General features: G+C 40.2%; 2 protein-coding genes and 1 long non-coding RNA gene across 8 annotated transcripts; 2 read left to right on the top strand and 1 right to left on the bottom strand.

Annotated features, from left to right (window-relative positions):
• Nucleotides 1–282: 282 nt before the first annotated feature.
• Nucleotides 283–5,342, top strand: LOC124015104. Of its 2 annotated transcripts, none has more exons than XR_006835097.1 (3): nucleotides 283–1,297; nucleotides 2,848–3,074; nucleotides 3,155–5,342. It is a non-coding gene; the product is annotated as an uncharacterized LOC124015104 (long non-coding RNA). The 2 variants fall into 2 exon arrangements; XR_006835098.1 differs by having other exon boundaries at nucleotides 283–1,014; nucleotides 1,120–1,297; nucleotides 2,848–5,342.
• On the bottom strand, nucleotides 4,978–8,169 carry LOC124015103 (phospholipase A2-like). The gene is made up of 4 exons (XM_046330045.1): nucleotides 8,091–8,169; nucleotides 6,562–6,730; nucleotides 5,711–5,817; nucleotides 4,978–5,196 (listed from the first exon to the last, which is right to left on the bottom strand). Exons 1-4 carry the CDS (start codon nucleotides 8,125–8,127, stop codon nucleotides 5,048–5,050), a joined length of 462 nt encoding a protein of 153 aa, XP_046186001.1. The 5' UTR covers nucleotides 8,128–8,169; the 3' UTR covers nucleotides 4,978–5,047.
• A 583-nt stretch (nucleotides 8,170–8,752) lies between these two features.
• LOC124015081 (zinc finger CCCH domain-containing protein 7A-like) lies at nucleotides 8,753–19,493 on the top strand. 5 transcript variants are annotated; one of them, XM_046330015.1, is made up of 23 exons: nucleotides 8,753–8,898; nucleotides 9,854–9,949; nucleotides 10,313–10,352; nucleotides 10,457–10,660; nucleotides 10,765–10,923; nucleotides 11,031–11,111; nucleotides 11,204–11,257; nucleotides 11,375–11,411; nucleotides 13,248–13,618; nucleotides 13,785–14,064; nucleotides 14,441–14,466; nucleotides 14,576–14,720; nucleotides 15,037–15,195; nucleotides 15,318–15,523; nucleotides 16,270–16,370; nucleotides 16,756–16,937; nucleotides 17,265–17,338; nucleotides 17,467–17,603; nucleotides 17,695–17,800; nucleotides 17,948–18,056; nucleotides 18,183–18,316; nucleotides 18,431–18,594; nucleotides 18,707–19,493. In XM_046330015.1, exons 1-23 carry the CDS (start codon nucleotides 8,852–8,854, stop codon nucleotides 18,894–18,896), a joined length of 3,102 nt encoding a protein of 1,033 aa, XP_046185971.1. In that variant the 5' UTR covers nucleotides 8,753–8,851; the 3' UTR covers nucleotides 18,897–19,493. The 5 variants fall into 5 exon arrangements, with proteins under 5 accessions (XP_046185971.1, XP_046185973.1, XP_046185975.1 ...); XM_046330017.1 differs by having other exon boundaries at nucleotides 8,774–8,939; XM_046330019.1 differs by lacking the exon at nucleotides 8,753–8,898 and adding an exon at nucleotides 9,572–9,700.
• Nucleotides 19,494–19,743: the final 250 nt, after the last annotated feature.

The raw sequence follows: 19,743 nt of genomic DNA on the forward strand, positions 1-19,743 counted from the left end.
AGAAGAGGACTGGCCACCCAGTCACCGTGCTTCTACACATTACATCACATTTACATTTAAGTCATTTAGCAGACGCTCTTATCCAGAGCGACTTACAAATTGGTGCATTCACCTTATGACATCCAGTAGAACAGTCACTTTACAATAGTGCATCTAAATCTTAAAGGGGGGGGGGAGTGAGAAGGATTACTTATCCTATCCTAGGTATTCCTTAAAGAGGTGGGGTTTCAGGTGTCTATACCTGCATTGCTTGCTGTTTGGGGTTTTAGGGTGGGTTTCTGTACAGCACTTTGAGATATCAGCTGATGTAAGAAGGGCTATCAGTCATCTAGTGTTTCTATAAATGATTGGTAATTACTCGTCAAATCTGCCATGACGGGGAATGGAAGCTTGTTTTGTGTAACGGGGAGGGTCAATTGAATGCAAAAGCTACCCAGTACACATTAAGTTGGACGTTGGTTACAATGCTCTCGTAAAGTTTATTTGTCACACACTGTCACTACATGACGGATAATGTATCATGTGTGTAGTCATTTATGTAGTAATTAAAATGCTTCTTAGTGCTTTTGGCATGTGTCAAGTAAAATAATTGGCGGCAGCCTATTAGAAGACTTGGAGGCGTGGCTTGTTGGGAGTGTATCTCCCATGGGACGGTTTGTCATGCCAGTTAAAGTGTTAAATTGTGTTCTGTAAAGGTTAAACTCTTGGGGATTCTCAAGATAAAGGGGTACACCTGAATGGTTGTCGGACTTGGGAACCCATTAAAGTGGGTAGGAAAAAAAGGAATAAAGTATAATATTAAGAGTAAATGGAGTGCTGGAGAATGAAATTGAACATAATGAGACTGAGGATTAATTAACTGCGGTGGCAGGTGTCGGGAAGACCGCCGAGTTTGAGCCTCGTCCGATGAGGATAATTTTTTTTTGTTGCTAAATTGGAGAGAATGTGTCCTTGACTTCTGGCTGATCCACATATGGTTTCGGGTTGAGTGGAGTAGAGGTTGGAGAATGTTGGGTCGGTGAAAGTGACTCGAAGTGGAATCATGTGGATTTTTTTGTTTGTTGCGTTTCTGCCATCCAGAAGGACAAGAACTGAGACTTGCTTTCCTCTCCATTGCAGGGCGCCGTTGAAAGGAGTGATAACTGGAGTTGAAGATTCCTGGTGTCTGTGACACCTGCCGTTTGGTGCGATGCAGAACCGGTGGAGAGCGTGGTGAAACAGAGAAGACTCTCTGTAATACTGAGTTTTGATGCAGAGTTTTTACCAGATAAAGTCAAGTTATGGTCATGTGGCAGCTGTGAGTATGAGGGAGATTCATAGATGTGAGAAGTGTGCAGGAGGAATGCTTAGTGTCGTCGGGAAAAGTTGTGTATGTGTGTAAACTGTAGGGGTACCCATTGCTTTGTCTCAGATGTGTCAGGTGAGAGAAAGGCAGGTTTAGGTTGCCAGGATCAGAGTAGAGCAGAAGGTGTAATATGCTGAAGCAGTGAAGAGAGTAGTCGATGATGGGTCCAGGGTGAATATGGCAGAGATCAATAACGAGTGATCGGAATAACATGCTTCAGTAAGGTTGTTTTCTTGGCGTTCATAGCCATGGTTGTCACCTGTACGGTAGGAATGAAACGGAAATCACAGAAGATGGATGTTGTGGTTGCAGCTGTAGAGAAATACTTGGGTGTACAAGATTTTCCATCAAAAAAAGTTTAATGACTAGTGTCCTGTCCTCATAGGCTGTTGGCCCGGTGTAGGGTCAGATAGGGCCAAAGTAGTGGAATATATACATACATTAATGGTTGTAGGATTAGTTGGTAGGTCAATTTCTTAACCATGTGTAATGAATTTGTACTACAGAATATTAGGCTTATTTAGAGCCAATACAGTTGGTGGCGGCATGCACCTGTAACATTTGTTTGCTGTCCGCCATAATAACAAAGAAGAAGAAAGGTTAAGCTTGTACAGTGCTAGTTCTACAGTCTTAATGACACTGACAAAAGTTAATGTGATACTAAAGAGCCTACTAAAGTTTCATTGTTAAGACACTCACCATTTCATTACAATATGATATGGCCATTTTTTTTTTAAATATTTGCCATACATTTTAATTTAAGAATGTATACAAATACATTTAAATACATGTTGGAATATATTTTACAAAACACCCCCCCAAAAAACAATATATATTACCAAGTGCATCAATAAATACTCTTTAATGTGTTTCAGAATGTATTTTGAAATACATTAAACATTGATGCAAATGTTTACATACATTACAACATATATTACGAAATGTATTTAAAAGTTATAAAATATTTGGGGGCGAATTTCAAATATTTCACGTATATACCCCAAAATGTAGCTAAAAAAATATATTTTACATTTTCTTTTTTTTTCTTCGTGTCCTGTGTGAGCTCGAAAATGGGACACCGGCTTAGCTACTTCACTGTGCTCTGTAAAAAGTGGATGCACTTACTGAAGTAATCAGATTACACTAATATGGTTGTTTACATTAGTTCTCATGATGAAGACCGTTGTACTTCTGAGTTTACTGGTCAGTAGTGTAATACAGTATATAGCAACAGAGATCATCGGGTCATATAAGTGGGAATGAATTTATGTGCAATATAGTTGGGGTTCAAAATAGGAGTCAGACATAATTATCTCTTGACCCTACTGCTCACACTTATTGGAAAAGTATTTTAATTCATTTTGGGTCCTTGTGCATTACATGAGGTACAACAGTAGATGTTCAGCCAAACTAAAGTACAACTATTTATTTCTTATCAATTGAATTGAAATATGATTCAGACACAATAAACATCTGTGTTGTCTTGTTCCTTCTCCCTTCAGGTCTAGTTAACTATGTGTATGACACCACCTACTGGTGCTGAGTACTCGCTGACACTACCTACAGCAGATTACGAAACAAGGAAACCATTCAGCTGTGGGAAGATCTTCCACCACCACACCACTAACACACAAACAGATTTCCTTCCTAACCTCATGTCCTCAAACTCAGGTCTGGAAACTGAGGCCATCTCTGTAAGGAACTCACTGTTGGTCCATGTGAGAGTGAGGTGGGAAAAAGCATCATACCAATGACTGTATTGAAGGAGGAGGGCCTTCTTCTAACAGCCTGTGTTTCCTGTGCCCATAGGGGGAGCCAGATTCCTTTCATGAGCATCTGTAGAGCTGCATCTGCACTGCTGAAGGAGAATGCCCAACATTCCCAGAATACGAACACATACCGCTGTAGATCAGACTAAAGCAGGACTTCTATACAGACTACTTATAGTCATAGCATCTGTATGATATATCCAGCTTATTACATGAGTTTGGGTTTCTAATGAAATGTCTCTCTTTAAGGCTATTGTTGTCATTAATCATTTCAAAGAGCCATGCCCAAAAACAGAAATACCAAGACAGTCTAAACAGCTTAATCTTTTGAAGTTAGGAATGCAATTTCGGATGCAGCGTCGCAGGACAAACATGCCCAAATAAAGTATAAGACAGACTTCAGTTGCCTCAAATTTGACCTTCCCTATGCTGGTCATATGTCACAAACGTAGACAAGAAATGTATCTAACTCAGAGCAGACCTGGCTTCAATACATGCATATCTGTGTATTTTCAAATGATTTCACCAAATCAACTCCTTTAATTTTAAGTATTCTTTAATAATTATATTAATAGCCATTCTCAGTTACTTCAAATACCCCTAGGACCAAATGGACAAATGCAAAGAGTATTTTAAAATTTGTATTCGAAAATACACTTCTGTGCATTTAAGTACACGCCAGTACTTTTAAAGTGTATTTCCAAGTACATTGCAATATTCAACTACTTGTATTTCCAAATAAAAAATATCAAAATATTAACTTCAAGTGTTTTTGTAAGTAATTGTGTCACGTTCGTCATCACGCAGCGTGATACGAATACATACTCTTTAATTAAACAAAGAAACACTAAACAAACTTACAAAACGAACGTGACGCTATATAAACCGATTGCTGACACAGGCAACTACACTAGACAATAACCCAAGGAATATGGCTACCTAAATATGGTCCCCAATCGGAGACAACGATAAACATCATTGATTGAGAACCAATCTAGGCAACCATAGATATAAAAACACCTAGAATTAGAAACATCCCCATAAACATAGAAAAACCCGAGACAGGGTCAACACATATATCACCCTCGTCACACCCTGACCTAACCAAAATAATAAAGAAAACAAAGAATACTAAGGTCAGGGCGTGACAAATTGAAATACCCTAAATAGTATTTGCACCCAGGTCTGCCTTAGAATTCATTAGGCTAGATGTAAGTATACAGTATGCTACTAATAGTGTATGAACGTGTTTGCATCTTTACTGTAAACTGTAACATGAACATGCATCTTAGCTTTGCAGTAAACATTCAACATCGCCATCTGTTGGCCACGTGCTGTCTATTATAATTTACGACTACTGAGCTCCAGCAAAGTAAACATTAAGTTGAAAAAGTAAATCCGGTGAAAACCTCAGGATGCTTTTAGAATCATTTTTAAGAGGTGAAATATCATGCTGGGTTAGTTAGAGAGGATTAGAGCAGTGGAAACGAGACCTCGGCAGAGCCTCAGGGAGTATAAGGTAAGGCACAACACACACGGGTATAAGTACACTATTGTAAGTACTTAGGCTACCTGATCTCACCTTGGCTGCAACATTTCACCCCCCTAAGAATAATCCCTGGGATGTTATGTAACCACTACTGAGCTCTCTCTGTTTTGTACACTAGTTTGTTACCTGTGCTTGTAATTTCTGGTCACTATGCTCAATTTGGAGAGCCTCATCACACAGTTTGTTTATCTAATGACATATTCACACTGTGATAGTGTTTCTCCTTTTCATATAAATGGAAAAAAGGAGATATCCATACAAAATGTCCTGAAGTATTACTGCAGTTACATGTCATTATAATGTTGTGAAGGAGATACATATGATATTCTATTAACATAAATAGACACACAGCAAATAAAAATCAACAAGTGTACATTTATTGAATTAGTAGATATTACATGTTGGCAGTGTACACCCACAGAGAAAGTCTGGCCACATAGCATATTTCCGTATGAAAGGTGCCTTTCTCAAGCATTTGGCTGCCTCCCTGTCACATTTGCAGAGAATCTTCTCACATTTGTCCTTGAGATCATCTGGAATGAAAAGAGGGTTAAGTGGGTGAGTAGTTCCCTTAAATGACAGCTGATGTGAAAGGAGTGGTCTGTGGAGGATGTGAAGGAAACACCCTGAGGTTTAGAAATGTTAGAAAATGTCTGATGCTCAAATAAACACCGTAAACATCCTGAACTGTGTTGCTTGTCCTATGTGCTTTTGCGATTAGCAATTATGGTGAGAGCTTAAAATACCTGAAAATGTGGGTGAGAAATGATTCCTTTCATGCCCATTCCCTCCTAGCCCTCCTGTCCCCTATAACGCCTGCAGTGTTTGTAAACTACTTAGATGTTTGTTGATGACACATCTGTTATTTTCCATGCACTGAAAAGACCCATTAATTTTCTACGGCAAAACTATACAAAAATGACATAGTCATAGCATGCAGTATTTTCTTTCTCTAAACAACCACACTTCTTAAGGGGAGGGATAGGCTTACTCAGCTTGATTTAATCATTATGTCTCATTCATGTGCATAAAACTGAGATGGCATACCACATTCTGCAGTCCTGTCTTCACATGTCCATTGATACTTTCTTGTCTTGGTTCGGCAACCAGCAATTTCTGCATCTCCGTAGCAGCAGTCATGTTTGTGACAGCACCTTAATGAAGGAAAAAATACACTACCGTAACACTTAAAAAAGAGCATTATAAGAACTATTTGCTGTCTCAGTGATGCACTACATAAGTAATACAGTCCCTTTTTTTAGTTAAAAAAAGACCCAATTAAAACTATTATTGTATAAATAATGTTTGAGAAACTATTAACAGAAAAGGCAGAGAATGGGCGTTTTTCCATATTATTGTAGCTTGGACCAACATCAGCTCTATTTAACACAAAAGGAAATGAAAGAGGATGGGCTCAACTATTGTTAGTAGGCAGGCATATGAGAGATCTGGAGGCTGGAGGTTCTGTAGTTTAACGGTGTTGTGGGCATTCATGTCTGTGATTAGTGGACAGAAGTAAGTTATGGTTAGGATTTTGAGTGTGGGAGTGCTGGTTGTGCATGTCTATTTCCAAATATCCAATTGACGAGGGAAAAACCTCAAAAGAAAACCCCAAATGATACACTTTGCAGTTTGAACTGCATCGCATAATGCAGGTTGTTATTGTGGCCTACCAGACGGAACAGTTGATTGAGGGGTTTTTCATTCAGTGGTACTCTAAATGATCTGAGTTTGTTATGAAATGGCACCCCCCCCCCAAAAAAAATATATATGTTAATAACATGTTTATAACACATCATTACAACTATATAGCTCAGTAATACATCATCAGCTTCACAGAACATGCCAGAATTTTACATGCTAGAACATCTCATCGCGCCTCTGTCCTACTGCCTCACCAGTCTGCTTTATCCCTGGGCCAGCCCTGACCCCCCAGTCCACAGTAGCAGCCATACATCATATAAGCCAGGGCTGATCTGCCTGTGCTGCACTTGATGACTCCTGCCAGCTCCAGTAGCCCTCTCTTAGTTCGTGGAGGCCTCTGCAGTGCCATAGAGGCTATTACCACTGCAACAACAACAACAACAGAAGAAGAACATGAATCTCAGCCCAACACAGGTACACCAATCACGTGTGCACACATCTTGTTCAAAATGTGCACTTGCTTATACTTGTATGGATGTAGCAGCCTTGCTTAGTATGTGCCATTTCCTTCATACTATCTCTTTAGTCATATGTCCTGTCATCAAGTGAATATTGAGAAGTGTAGCTCTGTGATTAGCCTCTCATATGAAAATGATTCTGAATGTCTAAGTGTTCAAAGTGTATGGATGGACATGCTGTATTATTACAAGTCTATTTATGAAGTGACAACCTAATATTGCAATTGCAAGTCCCTCACATTTTCCAAGAAAGATGCTCTTTGTAATGGGGAATATTTAAGACGAATTAAGTTCATATTCAGTTAAGAGTAATTAACACAATGCTTAGCAAATGTTTATGTTTTCCCTTTCTGTCAGACACATGATTTCCAGTGTTCTATTTGTGACACTCATTTGTGTACGGGTTGATGGTCACTAGACTTGTCCCTGAATGTTATGGATTGTTCTCATAACGTTTGATAGTGATTGACGCCAGAGCTACTGAAGGTACAAGGACAGGTCACAATGACATTTGGAGCACCGTGATTCTGTAGCTGCTGGCAAAGTCACTGTCTTTTGTTTTGACTTCGTACGAGCCTCTCAGGCTGATGTTTCGAGAACATTTGATACGGTCTGATTAATATATAAGTACCTTCGCAGAGAAGGCCCGTTCAAAGTTTTCTATGCTTCTATGCTGGGTGTCTCCTCTTTGCAACTTGTATTAAACCAAATGTGTTTATGTTTGACTATAATTTCTCTGACACTGATGTTTTTAGACAACCACAGCTTATGAAATTAATACAATACAAAACAACTTCACACGTTTTATGGCACTGCTCTCCTTTTTGTTCAGCTGGAAATTCCCTTTACACTCTTATACTCTGGTCTAGTTCTATAACATCTTTTCCCAGATCAGATTAACATTCATTTGTAATGTGCATATTGGTTTTCAACATACAAGACATGGCAATTGACATTGGTAGTGATTTGTTAAATCATTAAACATGTATTAAAGTACAAATTTAACCATAAAATGTGCTCTATATAAAGATCACAAGATTATTGAAATAAAAGATTCAACCATTTCAAGATAATACAGTTGTATTGTTGTGTGAAATTAAGGAGTTAAATCATCAGACTATAACAGATCTAAGTTCCTTTCATGTTAGATCTCTGAAGGCACTCATAATATTGTCCTTTAACATGACTTCACTCCCTCTCAATCCCTCTTCATCATTCCCTGCAAAATGTGTTAAAAAGGTAAAGAAATTCAAGCAGCAATTTACCAGAGAACAGTAGAAGTATCCGATAAAGTGCAGGCATGGTGTGCAAGAGGGAGTCTGCATACACTGCTGCTTATTTACACTGGTGGACATAGGCTTTCAGTGCAGTGGAGAGTTTTTTTAAAGATTTTTTTTAGAGTCTGGTTTGAATAATCTCCTGAGCATCATTCCCTCCTCCTCTCGGGAATAATCTGCTGTAAACTAATCCTTGAACACTTATCTGAACTTGGTTAGAGTTCCCTCTCTGTTAGAATCACCCCAGAGTCCAAAATTTAGTATTACTTAAAGCCAATTGCTAAATGACTTTTGTTCAGATTCTGAAAGACCAAGGACTTCAGTTGACTTTTGTTCATGTAGAATATGTGTCATGTAGAATACTAGAAGTAGGTCTAATTGATCAATAAATTAATGTCTGTGGTCATTGTTTTGTCATGTCAACAGCCTTATTGCATGCAATTCCTCACAGAAAACATGATCATAAAGACCCAGCAAGTCAACTGTGTCAAAAGGTTGTATATAACGCTACATTTCCGTTAATAATGAATATGAATTATATTGATTTGTTGACATTTCAAGATCTCATCATGTACATAGATAGCACTGTAATTTCATAGTTTACTAAAGTAAAAAGTCAGAACACAGTTTGTGGTCAACAGGGGGCCCTGTTTCCTCGAATAAGTATGGAATCTAGCAAACATGAAAAACGTCAGGCCAGAGACCAGGCCACATCATGATTCGTGTCCCCAACACTCAAGAAATCACTGATGCTGGCCAGGGAACAAGTCATACATCTTAAGCTGTACTCATTTAGGTGTGGACTTTTTATTTTTTACATATACACATTTCTTAAGGGTGAGCATATTTTAAATGTCATTATTTGTAAGATGGATAACTAGCTAGTTTGCTATCTAGCTACACCGCTAACAGTCGTGTACTGTTAGCTCTCTTGCATCTCCCGCCCGACATATTGATAACTAGCTTGCTAGGAAGCTAGCCAACGTTACTGTAGATAAATATACAGGTACTCTACTAGTGAACGTTATCTTTGACAAGCATGTAACTATAAACTACAGCCATGGCTATCTAGCAATCACATTACATACTGTTTGTGTTTAGAATATCAATATCTTTCTCGTGCCAGATCGGTTAGCCTAATTTAGTTAAGATAGCCTACCTAGGTTGAGGTATTTGTTCGACCTAGATGCTAACTAGCTAGCTACATATATCAGTGGGTATCGAACATTTCCTCTGGCGTTATGGGGCTAACTTGTGATAATGTACACTTTATAACGTTCGTCCAGGATCAACTCTCCCAACTACTGTACTGTAGATTTGTATAGCCAGACTCGTTGTCAGTCGTAAACAGACTCACTTCAGCTAGTTAGATTTGTATCTTCTCGAAATATTGACCGATTACTTTGAACAAACTACCTCGTGAAGACGACATACAGGAAGTTCAAAGCATGACGAATTTTAAAGCCATGGGGTTTTCGAGGCTTTCGCATGCTTTGTTGAGTCAGGAGCACATGAAGCCTGAAAAGTAATTTTCACCTGTTTAACGTTATACAAATTAACGATGGGAATTGTCTCGTCTTTATTTGAGTAGTTAATGAGTGAGTAACTTAATGAACATGTATGTTTGGACGTATTCTTACTGTATGCAAGGCTTACGACAAAAAACGGTTTTGACAATGATACAATTATACCCCCGAGAAGGCCTAAGTAGCAAGCTAACTAACTTTTAAAATGACATATTGTGTTGACAGAGACCAGGACCTAAAGAAACAGGTGAACATGTCAACCCTGTGTCAGGACCGAAGCAGTCGCTGGCAGGATATTGAGAATGGGCTGCAGTTCATCCAGTGAGTATGATCAGGACTCTCCAGTCCAAGTCAGTGTACCTAGGGAATGCTGATTGGTTGAGCGCATAGGGAAATCAGGCTACAGGGCTGTTGTCAGCCACCAAGGGCTGGTCTTGGGGGAAGAGAATAACAATTAATTTTTGCAGGAGACAGCCTAAGTGTTTGCATAGTGTTAACTGCCTGGAACTGTACAACAAATCAGATGTTGTTGAGCTATTTCTGGATCTTGTGCCTCAATGTGAGTAATATTGAAATTGTATTATTTTGGAAAAGATTATTCTATGATGCCCTTGAATGGTGTAACACTTGAATGTTTTCAGTGTCAACGGAAGGAGCTCTAAGTTTGAACTTGTTTGTTTCTAGGTCAACTCTGCCCTATCCTGGAACTCAGGAACGATATGAGGTGATTATGCAATCAACCCAAATGGCAGCACCTACATTAATGACATACGAAGCTCAGAATGCACCTCTTATTTTGGTATTTAGAAGTTGAATTTGTTTTTTCAGGTGTTCATTCAGGACCTTGTGAGGAATCTGTTTGGTGAAGGAAATGACGTGTTCAATGAAGGGGAATGGATGCGGTCTATAGAAATGTACACTGAGGCCTTGAGCATAGCAGAATATGCAGATTCGGAAGACATCAGTGTACCTACTGGAACGTTGGAAAAGCTGTATGCCAATCGAGCTGCTGCTTACTTGAACATAGTACCGGTAAGTCAGGTTTAAGAAAGTGGTGTGTTTTGTCTTACATTTATGAATGAAGTATTATTTATTCTCTGTTCAAAAAGTGGTATAATTTGGGAATTTTATTTCAGGGTCTGCATGATGAAGCACTAGTAGACTGTGAGAAAGCTCTTCAATTGAATGAGGGAAACCATAGAGCTCTTTATAGGAAAGCCAGAGCTTTGAAAGAGCTGGGCAGGCATAAAGAGGCCTATGAGGCTGTAGCGAAGTGCTCCCTTGCAGTGCCTCAGGTGAGACCGCAGAGAAAATACACCACGTACATTTTTTGTTGTAGATTGTTCCTTTTATTGTCCTAAGTTCATAATCCTTATTGTCAATATGTGATCGTTTTTTTCAGGATCCCAATGTCATAAGATTGACTCAGGACCTGGCCAAAATGTTGGGATTGAAAATCCGTAAAGCCTATGTCAGGAGTAAGGTGAGGGTGTACTGTGTGGAGTATGAATTATAGCACATGGGCTACTTCAGTATGTGGCTTAGTATCTAACCTTGAGACATGTCTTTCAACAGCCTGCCTTAAATGTTTTACCTGGATCAAGCTATTCAGGTGCATCCAATGACAAGGTAAAGGGAGTTCCATGTCTTTGTGGGAATTCCCACACAAGACAGATTACTTGCACCAAGTGAACATGGTGTACCAGCAAGTAAAGGTGTTAAGATAATTATTTTTATTTGTTTCAGTCTCATGGATCTACATCTGTGGAAGATATAGAAATTGGTAAGACATTCTGTGATTTAGTTTGAATAATTTACTTGTGTTTTGTATACACTGAGTGGAATGGTAAGAAACCATGTTTGATATGTGTTTGATCCCATTCCATTAGCACATTTCCAAGCCGTTATGAGCCGTCCTCCCCTCAGCAGCCGCCACTGTTTTTAAGCCTTGAGATGATTGAGACATGGATTGTGAATGTGTGCATTCAGAGGGTGAATGGAAAAGACAAAATATTTAAGTCCCTTTGGACAGGGTATGGTAGTAGGTGCCAGGCTCACCGGTTTGTGTGAAGAACTGCAACGCTGCTGGATCTTTCACGCTCAATAGTTTCCCGTGTGTATCAAGAATGGTCCACCACCCAAAGGACATTCAGCCAACTTGACACAACTGTGGGACGCCTTGGAGTCAACATGGGCCAGCATCCCTGTGGAATGCTTTCGACACCTTTTAGAGTCTATGGCCTGATGATTTGAGGCTGTTCTAAAGACAAAAGGGGGGGTGCGCAACTTCATATTAGGAAGGTTTTCCAAATGTTTGGTTTATTTGGTGTATATTTCTACCATGAGGTTGGAATAATCCTGTAAAATTATTATGACAATTATAATGCCCCTTTAGTGTAAGAGCTGTTTGAAAAGGCTGCCTGAAATTTCAGGCTGTTTTGGTGGGATGAAATTTTGGACTGCCTTGCTAAATTAGTTAATAGACCAATAGATGGGTTGGCTGACATCACGTAAATGATGCACGTGCATTGATGTGGCTGGAAGGGGTGCGTTGTTACGATTCTGAACGGTCTGATGGCTAGTAACACTGACAAGAAGCTGCCATGTGTGGAATTGTAGTAAGCTCGCTTCAACTCGCTGTATATTGTTATTGATACCATGTCTTGTTTTGACTGTCATGTCTATGCTGATATGGCAAAAATGTCCTAGCTAGCTAACCAACAACTGTAACAATGTATACTGAACAAAAATATAAACACATCGTACAACAACTTCAAAGATTTTACGGAGTTACAGTTCATATAAAGGAAATCAGTCAATTGAAATAAATAAATTGGACCCTAATCTATGGATTTCACATGACTGGCCAGGGGTGCCCCCCCCCCCCCCCCCAGTGGACATTAATGCGGTCAGCATGCCAATCGCACACTCCCTCAACTTGAGACATATGTGTTGTGTGACACAACATGGCCTTTTATTGTCCCCAGCACAAGGTGCACCTGTGTAATGATCATGCTGTTTTATCAGCTTATTGATATGCCACCTGTCAGGTGGATGGATTATCTTGGCAAAGAAGGAATGCTCACTAACAAGGATGTAAACAAATTTGTGAGAGAAGCTTTTTGTGCATATGGAACATTTCTGGGATTTTTTTATTTCATGAAACATGGGAACAACACTTTACATGTTGCATTTTATATATTTGTTCGGTGTATTTGAGACAAATGCTCCTTGTGCAAATGTATTTGTTTTCAATTAACATTTTGTGTCAAAATAAGCCAACCCTGTCTGTTTTGCCCCATAGTTGCACACGCATCAGTTTTGTTGATTAACAACCAACCCATCCATAAGAGATTTCCAAACCTCTGCCAATAACAGCTTTTTTTCATTCACATTTCCACTCCCCACTCAGACCACTCCCAGACATTCCTAGCAAAATTCTTAGTTGAGAAATTGCTGTTTGCGAAGAAGTTATTTTAAAATTGTGTAACTAATTTTAATTGTTACCCAGAAATGATTTGATGAGAGAAAAACGGCTGCATTGGACCTTTTAAAGGGGGAAGGTCTTGTTGCAAAAAATAATATGTTTGCACTTTCCAAATTCCCATCTGTGTTGTAGAAGTGAATCAGCCCCCTCAGGAAACTGATGGTCCAGACCCAGCCCCCCCGAACCTAGACCCATTGGCCGCCATGAAGGTGCACCCCCCTCGGAATGAGAGAATAGAAGCTGAGTCCCCCCCTGTCAGCATCATCCCTTCGGTCTCGCCTGTTGAGGTTCACACCCCAGAGCCCATTCATGTTCTGGTGCCCCTGCCTATGCCCATTTCCATACCTATGCCTACGTTGGTCAATGGTGCCAGAGCCAGCCCTACCCAGTCTTACCATTTGCCAATGCAAAAGTCTCGCCCGGACTTCGATGCGGAAATTATTGGAGATGACCTGGATGATCTGCTGGACCAAGCTGGCCCCGGGCCCACAGAATCTCCCATGGTAGGTTCACGGGAGATTGCTGTTAATGTAGGAAAAATGTTGTTTTTTGGTTGTTGTTTTTTTGCACATTCAATTATAGTTCTTTATCTGTTTTTGTTTTAAATTTGGCCTTTTCACTATCATGTTAAAGCAATATCTAATGTAGAGTGTATTGTTCTTTCTCTAGATCATCCCCACCATGAAGGGCCCTATCCCTTTTCCAACCAGTGCCCCTTCAAATTCCATGTCCAGTCCTTTCCTTATGCCATCTCACATGAACCCCTTTATGCATGTGGCATCACAGTGCACAGTGACTCTGCCTCCTCCCTACCACAAGCTACAAGCCAGCGGGTACTCTTTAGGTCTGGACACCTTCGGGGTCTCCTCTCCATTGGATTCACTGGATAGTCTCTCAATGTCAGAACCTCAGACAGGTATGCAAGGAGTTGCATACAGCCAGTTTAACGGTAATACCTCTCGAATGTGTTGAACATGTGTTACTATCCTTATATCTTATATTTGGGGCGGCACGTAGCCTAGCTCTTGAGAGCCAGTAACCAGTAAGCTGGTTCGAATCCCGAGACGACTAGGTGAAAAATCTGTCCATATGCCCTTGAGCAAGGCACTTAACCATAATTGCTCCTGTAAGTCGCTCTGGATAAGAGTGTGCTAAAAGACTAAAATGTAAATAACTTCTTATTGGATAGTGGAATCTCAATGGCTAACAAATTTGGATTTTGACAAACCAATCAACTGAAATTTGATTTTTTCGTTATTTACTTTTCATAAACATTTTGTCAATGTTGTCTCTGATTTGTATTTTTCTCTCCTGCTGAAATCTAGGATATAGTCAGCATCCATTCATGCAGGTGAGTCTAACTTGTCTAGTCTTCATGTCCCACTGATATTTTCACAACAGTACCTTGCGTTCATATGTCGTTTGTTGATATTGATATTGACATTTGTTTTCCCCTCCAGTTGACTGACCATGATAAGCCAATGGGAATGGCCCTGGGGATGCCAGATGTAACCCCCCTCCCTGCAATTGTGGATCTGGCCAAAAATCCCCTGGCTGATACTCATGAATTCAAACAGGCATGCTCAAACTGCTATGTCAAAACTGGTAAGAACATACTTTATGTAATATAAATGTAACATGCAACAATTTCAAAGATTTACAGTTCATTCAAGGAAATCAGTCAATGGAAATAAATTATTTAGGCCCTAATCTATGGATTTCACATGACTGGGCGGGGGTTTATTTCAGCTCATGAAACATGGGACCAACACTTTACATGTTGCGTTTTATATTTTTGTTCACTGTATATGAATAAATCTATTTTGCTTATTGTGCGACATCTAAGAGTATGAAACTGGGTTGATGTATGGGACATGATAATTATTGTATGTGAAAGCTCATGTTGATATCCTATCACTAGGACTTGGAGTGTTGGATTTCACACTCTATACCGAAGAGCACAAATGCAAGAAGGACATATTACTTGGAAGGGTAAAAAATCAACAAGACAAGTCATGGAAGCTGATCAGACCCAGACCGACAAAATCCCAGTATGTTGGACCATACTACATCTGCAAAGGTAAGCCTTGAAAATACTATTACTATAATAGTACTACTACTACTCCAATGTGCTTCACGGTCCGTCTGTGCCAGTGTTCAGCTGCCTATGGGGATGTATTAACTAAAACAATGACCTTGTAGATGTTGCCATTGGAGAGGGGTGCAGGTACCCTGGTCACTGCACATTTGCCTACTGCCAAGAGGAGATTGATGTTTGGTCCCTGGAGCGCAAAGGCTTCATCTGCAGAGACTTTCTCTTTGATCCATTTGGGCCCACCAGTAAGATCAATCTGACTGTCCCGAAGATCCTACAGGAGCATCACGGGATATTCATGTTCCTCTGCGGGGTAAGTTGGGCTTTTTAATGGGGGGGGGGTGGGGTGATATGTTCCTTCTGTAATGGGGTGTCTTCATTGATACGTCTGTGCATTGCATTGCCATTGTTGTGCTAGAGCAGCAAGGGTGCACAACTCTGGTTCTTGAGTGCTGCAGTGGATGCTTGGTTTTGCCTTTTAATCAGCCCAGATTAATAGTGTGTGGACTCTAGACAATCAATTATATTAAGCGTCAGGGAGAAATGAAAACCAGCAGGACTGAGGACATCTGACTGGAGTGGAGCACCACAGTGTTATAGAGAGAATGCTTGACTTGAATTTCTGCTGATATAACCTGACTTTAACCACATCTTGTATCCTCATTCTTCTCACGAGCAATAGAATTCCACGGTAACAATGATGCTGAGACTATGATTTTTTTCTGTTTTAAAAGGATGCCAAACAAAAAAACAATTATTGCCAAGTTAAACCATACAAATCTATGCACTAGAACAACTTTTTACCAATTTCCACTTACTTGAAGAGCAGTGCAGATACAAAGTTTGGTAACAGAATTACGGTTTGTTGTTTTTGCGGTCATTCTGTTACCGTGGAATAACCCTAATACAACACTAACGTTGACTGTCACATTACTGCCTCTGGTATAACCTTCATCGTCAGTTTTATGAGTGGGAGCTGTGTCCTTTTAAAACCTGTACTGTGTGTAGTGTCCTGTAAAGAGTTGTTCATCCCTCTAATGTATCTGGTCTGATCTCCAGGTGTGTTTTGATCACAAACCCAGAATAATCAGCAAAACCAATAAGGACAACCCATCTCTTTGCTCTCACCCTGTGACAAAACATGCCTTTGAAGATCAGAAGTAAGCCATTTCACTTGTGTACACATGCTGAGAGATGCAGAGGTTTTTAAGTGAATTAAGCAGCGGTCTACCTTGTAACTGATGGTTTGTGGCTGACCGCTCTGGTTCCTTTAGTAATTAAAAACTTTCTTATACTGTAAGAATGTTCATTTTGGAAACACACATTCGACTAAACATTGTGTATAGTTTTGTGGCATAACTGCATGTGAATTCAAACAGACTTTTTAACTGAATTTTAATTTTGTGAAGAATGTAGGTGTGTTTTTTTGAGTTTTGTCAACTACAGTTTTTTTGTTGCGTTAAGCCCACTAGTGTATATTGTAACATGATTCTATGCTCTGCACAGTGGGGTTGTGAACTTGATATGAGTTGTTGTGCTTTTCAGGTGCCTGGTCCACATTCTGAGGGAGAACACTGTGCGCTACTCCAAAATCCGTCCGTACAGTCCGCAGAACCAGATGGACATCTGTCGGCATGAGGTGCGCTACGGCTGCGTGCGGGAAGACGAGTGCTTCTATGCCCACAGCCTGATCGAGCTGAAGGTGTGGATGATGCAGCACCAGCTAGGTAAGCTGTTATCGCCTATTAAAGGTGCCTTCAAATAGCAAAGAATGTTATTGGTAATTCATCAAGATGACTTTTCCCAGTTGTAAGATGGTGCCGTAGCTCATGGACATGGCAGCTCTGCTTCTAGCTCCTAAACAACTTTTCAGTATTTTGTTTATTTGTGTGTGTTATTTCTTACATTATTAGCCCAGAACATTTTTTTGTGTTATTACATACAGCCGAGAAAGAGTTTCTTTTTTTTTTTTAAGGACCTTCTTGTAACTTTTGTGGGTTTTCTAAGTGAACATCCCTCTTAAAACTCTTTGCAATCTGTTTATGATCATATAGGCATCACTCCTGAAAATATAGTCCATGAGGCCAGTAGGTTTTGGAACATGGAGGCAGGCTCCCAAGGCTCCCTGGTAAACAGTCATTGTACACAACACTATATTCAGAACATGCTTTATTTCCTAAATGTATTTCTAATGTTCGTTTGACTGCAGATTTTCCACATTACTTAACACAAACCATTTATTTTGTGTCATTCCAGCAATTCACCACACCACTGAAGAGGTTTGGACCCCCAAATCTGAAGATGCAGTTTGTGTGTGGGCAGTGTTGGCGAAATGGCCAAGTTAGTGAGGCTGACAAGAACAAGAAGTACTGCACTGCCAAAGCCAGGCATTCGTGAGTAGTTCTCTCCCCTGAAACCATTTCAGGACAATTTGAATAATGAAGCCTGGTCAGCATAGTGAATTTCATCTGACCTGTGTTGCAGGTGGTCAAAAGACAAACGAGTGGTGCTGGTGAGTTCCATCGAACGCAAGAAGTGGACAACGATCCGCCCTCTCCCAACAAAGAAGCCCATCCCGTCTCAGTTTGAGGTAGGCCTAGGAGGGCTGAACATGCTCCCAGAGCAACTGGTCTGACCACATACTCAGCTGACTCGTATGGGAGTCTCCCAGAGAGGATCATGTTTTGTCCTCGTGTAAAGTGCTTATGTTTTGTGTGTGTGTGTGTTTTACTTACAGATTTGTATGCACGTGTCTACTGGCAAAAAGTGCCAGTACATCGGAAACTGCACATTTGCACACAGCACAGAGGAAAGGGACCTGTGGACATACATGAAAGAGAACAACAGTGAGTTCATGTTACAGATGGACTGTAGTATTTGTACAGCAGTTCATGCCTGTGTGATGTACCATAAATGTATTATGATGAGTAATACAAACTTAATCAGATACTAAACTGTGTGTGTCCATTTAGTTCCTGACATGGAGCAGCTATATGAGCACTGGCTGCAGTCTCAAAAGCCTGGCTGGAGCGAGGAGGCCTCCAACAGCGCCATCAAGGAGAACGGGAAGCAGATCCACATGCCCACAGACTATGCCGAGGAGGTGGTAAGCAATCTCTGTTTTAACCACGCCCAGATGGTTATATGACCGTCAACATGCTGTAAGTGTCCACAAACCATCAACATGCTAATATCATCTTGATGATGTCTGTTATGCTAGGCTGGCAACCACTGTTGGCTTTGTGGTAAGAACTGCAACAGTGACCGGCAGTGGCAGCAGCACATCACCTCAGAAAAACACAGAGAGAAAGTGTTTAACTCTGAAGACGATCAGAACTGCTGGCAGTATCGCTTCCCCACTGGCACCTTCAGAGTTTGCGAGAGGTAAGGTTTCTATGCTTATTCAACGTTTATTTAGGTCACTGGTGCCTAATTTGGTTACTGGAAATGGTGTTATTGGTGACTGACATTTCTGATACTGCATCCATTTCCACAGATACCTTAAAGGCACTTGCACAGAGGAGGAGTTGTGTAAACTGGCTCATGGAAACGAGGAACTAAAGGAATGGACGGAGCGCAGGGAGTTCCTTTTGATGAAACTGGCCAAAGCAAGAAAAGACCATCTTATAGCCCCAAATGACAATGACTTTGGCAAATATAGTTTTCTGCTTAAAGACATAAAGTAATGATTTGATGACCATGATTATGTTGGGATGCAATATATTTTGCAGTGTTAAGTAAAAGAGGTACAGGTTCAGGTTAGCCTTTGGGAGGCTCTAGTCTACCATTAAGAGGAGAGATGCAGATCACAGCTTGATTTTAATGGAAATTTTAATGGAAAGTACAAAGTGTGTTCCATGTGTTCCAAATGATCAGAGCTGTGTTCCTTTTATCACAGATAAAGAGATGCACCATTGCCTTTTACGTAAACGTAGCAATCATTGACGCGTCACAAAGATTGCTTGTCATGAAATGGATTGATGACCTGTTCAGAGAAGCCAAAGCATGGGTAGACACTATCAGACTAGCTCTTATGTCAAAAGGTGACTTAAAAGGCTTGTTTTGTAGGAGTTTTTAAGAAAGGTTCTTATGACGGCTCCTTTTTGTTTTATACGATTCATACGTCGGAAGATTGGAATGTTTGAAATGGAATTCTGCGTCCATTCACAAATTATGTTCATGTAGGTCTTTTTCATTATTTCCATAATTTGTTGCATTTATGCCTGTTGGTTTTGGAAGATGCTGACCAACCAAAATAAAATCTTGATTTCTTGTTGCAAGAATTGATTTTGTACTCGTTCATTAATGTAGCAGCCTAAAAAATGTAGGTTGACATTCTATGCAATGTGCTTAGTTGTCATGAAGTCTAAAATGGAAGAACTTTCACAAAGTTTCATCAGTGGTTGCATGTGGTATGAAGAATACCATGGTTTGTGGGATGACAATAGTTGAGTTCCTGCCTGACTACATTGCAGATGCATGCCAGATCTTACAATTCCAGTATAGGTATTTTACGTATCAGCTAACCACACA

This window comes from Oncorhynchus gorbuscha, linkage group LG26 (assembly GCF_021184085.1).
Source record: "Oncorhynchus gorbuscha isolate QuinsamMale2020 ecotype Even-year linkage group LG26, OgorEven_v1.0, whole genome shotgun sequence".
NCBI lineage: Eukaryota > Metazoa > Chordata > Actinopteri > Salmoniformes > Salmonidae > Oncorhynchus > Oncorhynchus gorbuscha.

Coding starts and splice junctions, on each gene's coding strand:
- LOC124015081 (XM_046330015.1), top strand. CDS start 8,852: ATGCTGGCCAGGGAACAAGTCATACATCTTAAGCTGTACTCATTTAG. Junction 11,412..13,247: donor TGTGGAAGATATAGAAATTG/GTAAGACATTCT, acceptor TCTGTGTTGTAG/AAGTGAATCAGCCCCCTCAG. Junction 18,317..18,430: donor CAGACTATGCCGAGGAGGTG/GTAAGCAATCTC, acceptor CTGTTATGCTAG/GCTGGCAACCACTGTTGGCT.
- LOC124015103 (XM_046330045.1), bottom strand. CDS start 8,127: ATGCCTGCACTTTATCGGATACTTCTACTGTTCTCTG. Junction 5,818..6,561: donor CCCAGGGATAAAGCAGACTG/GTGAGGCAGTAG, acceptor TCCTTCATTAAG/GTGCTGTCACAAACATGACT. Junction 5,197..5,710: donor AGACAGGACTGCAGAATGTG/GTATGCCATCTC, acceptor TTTTCATTCCAG/ATGATCTCAAGGACAAATGT.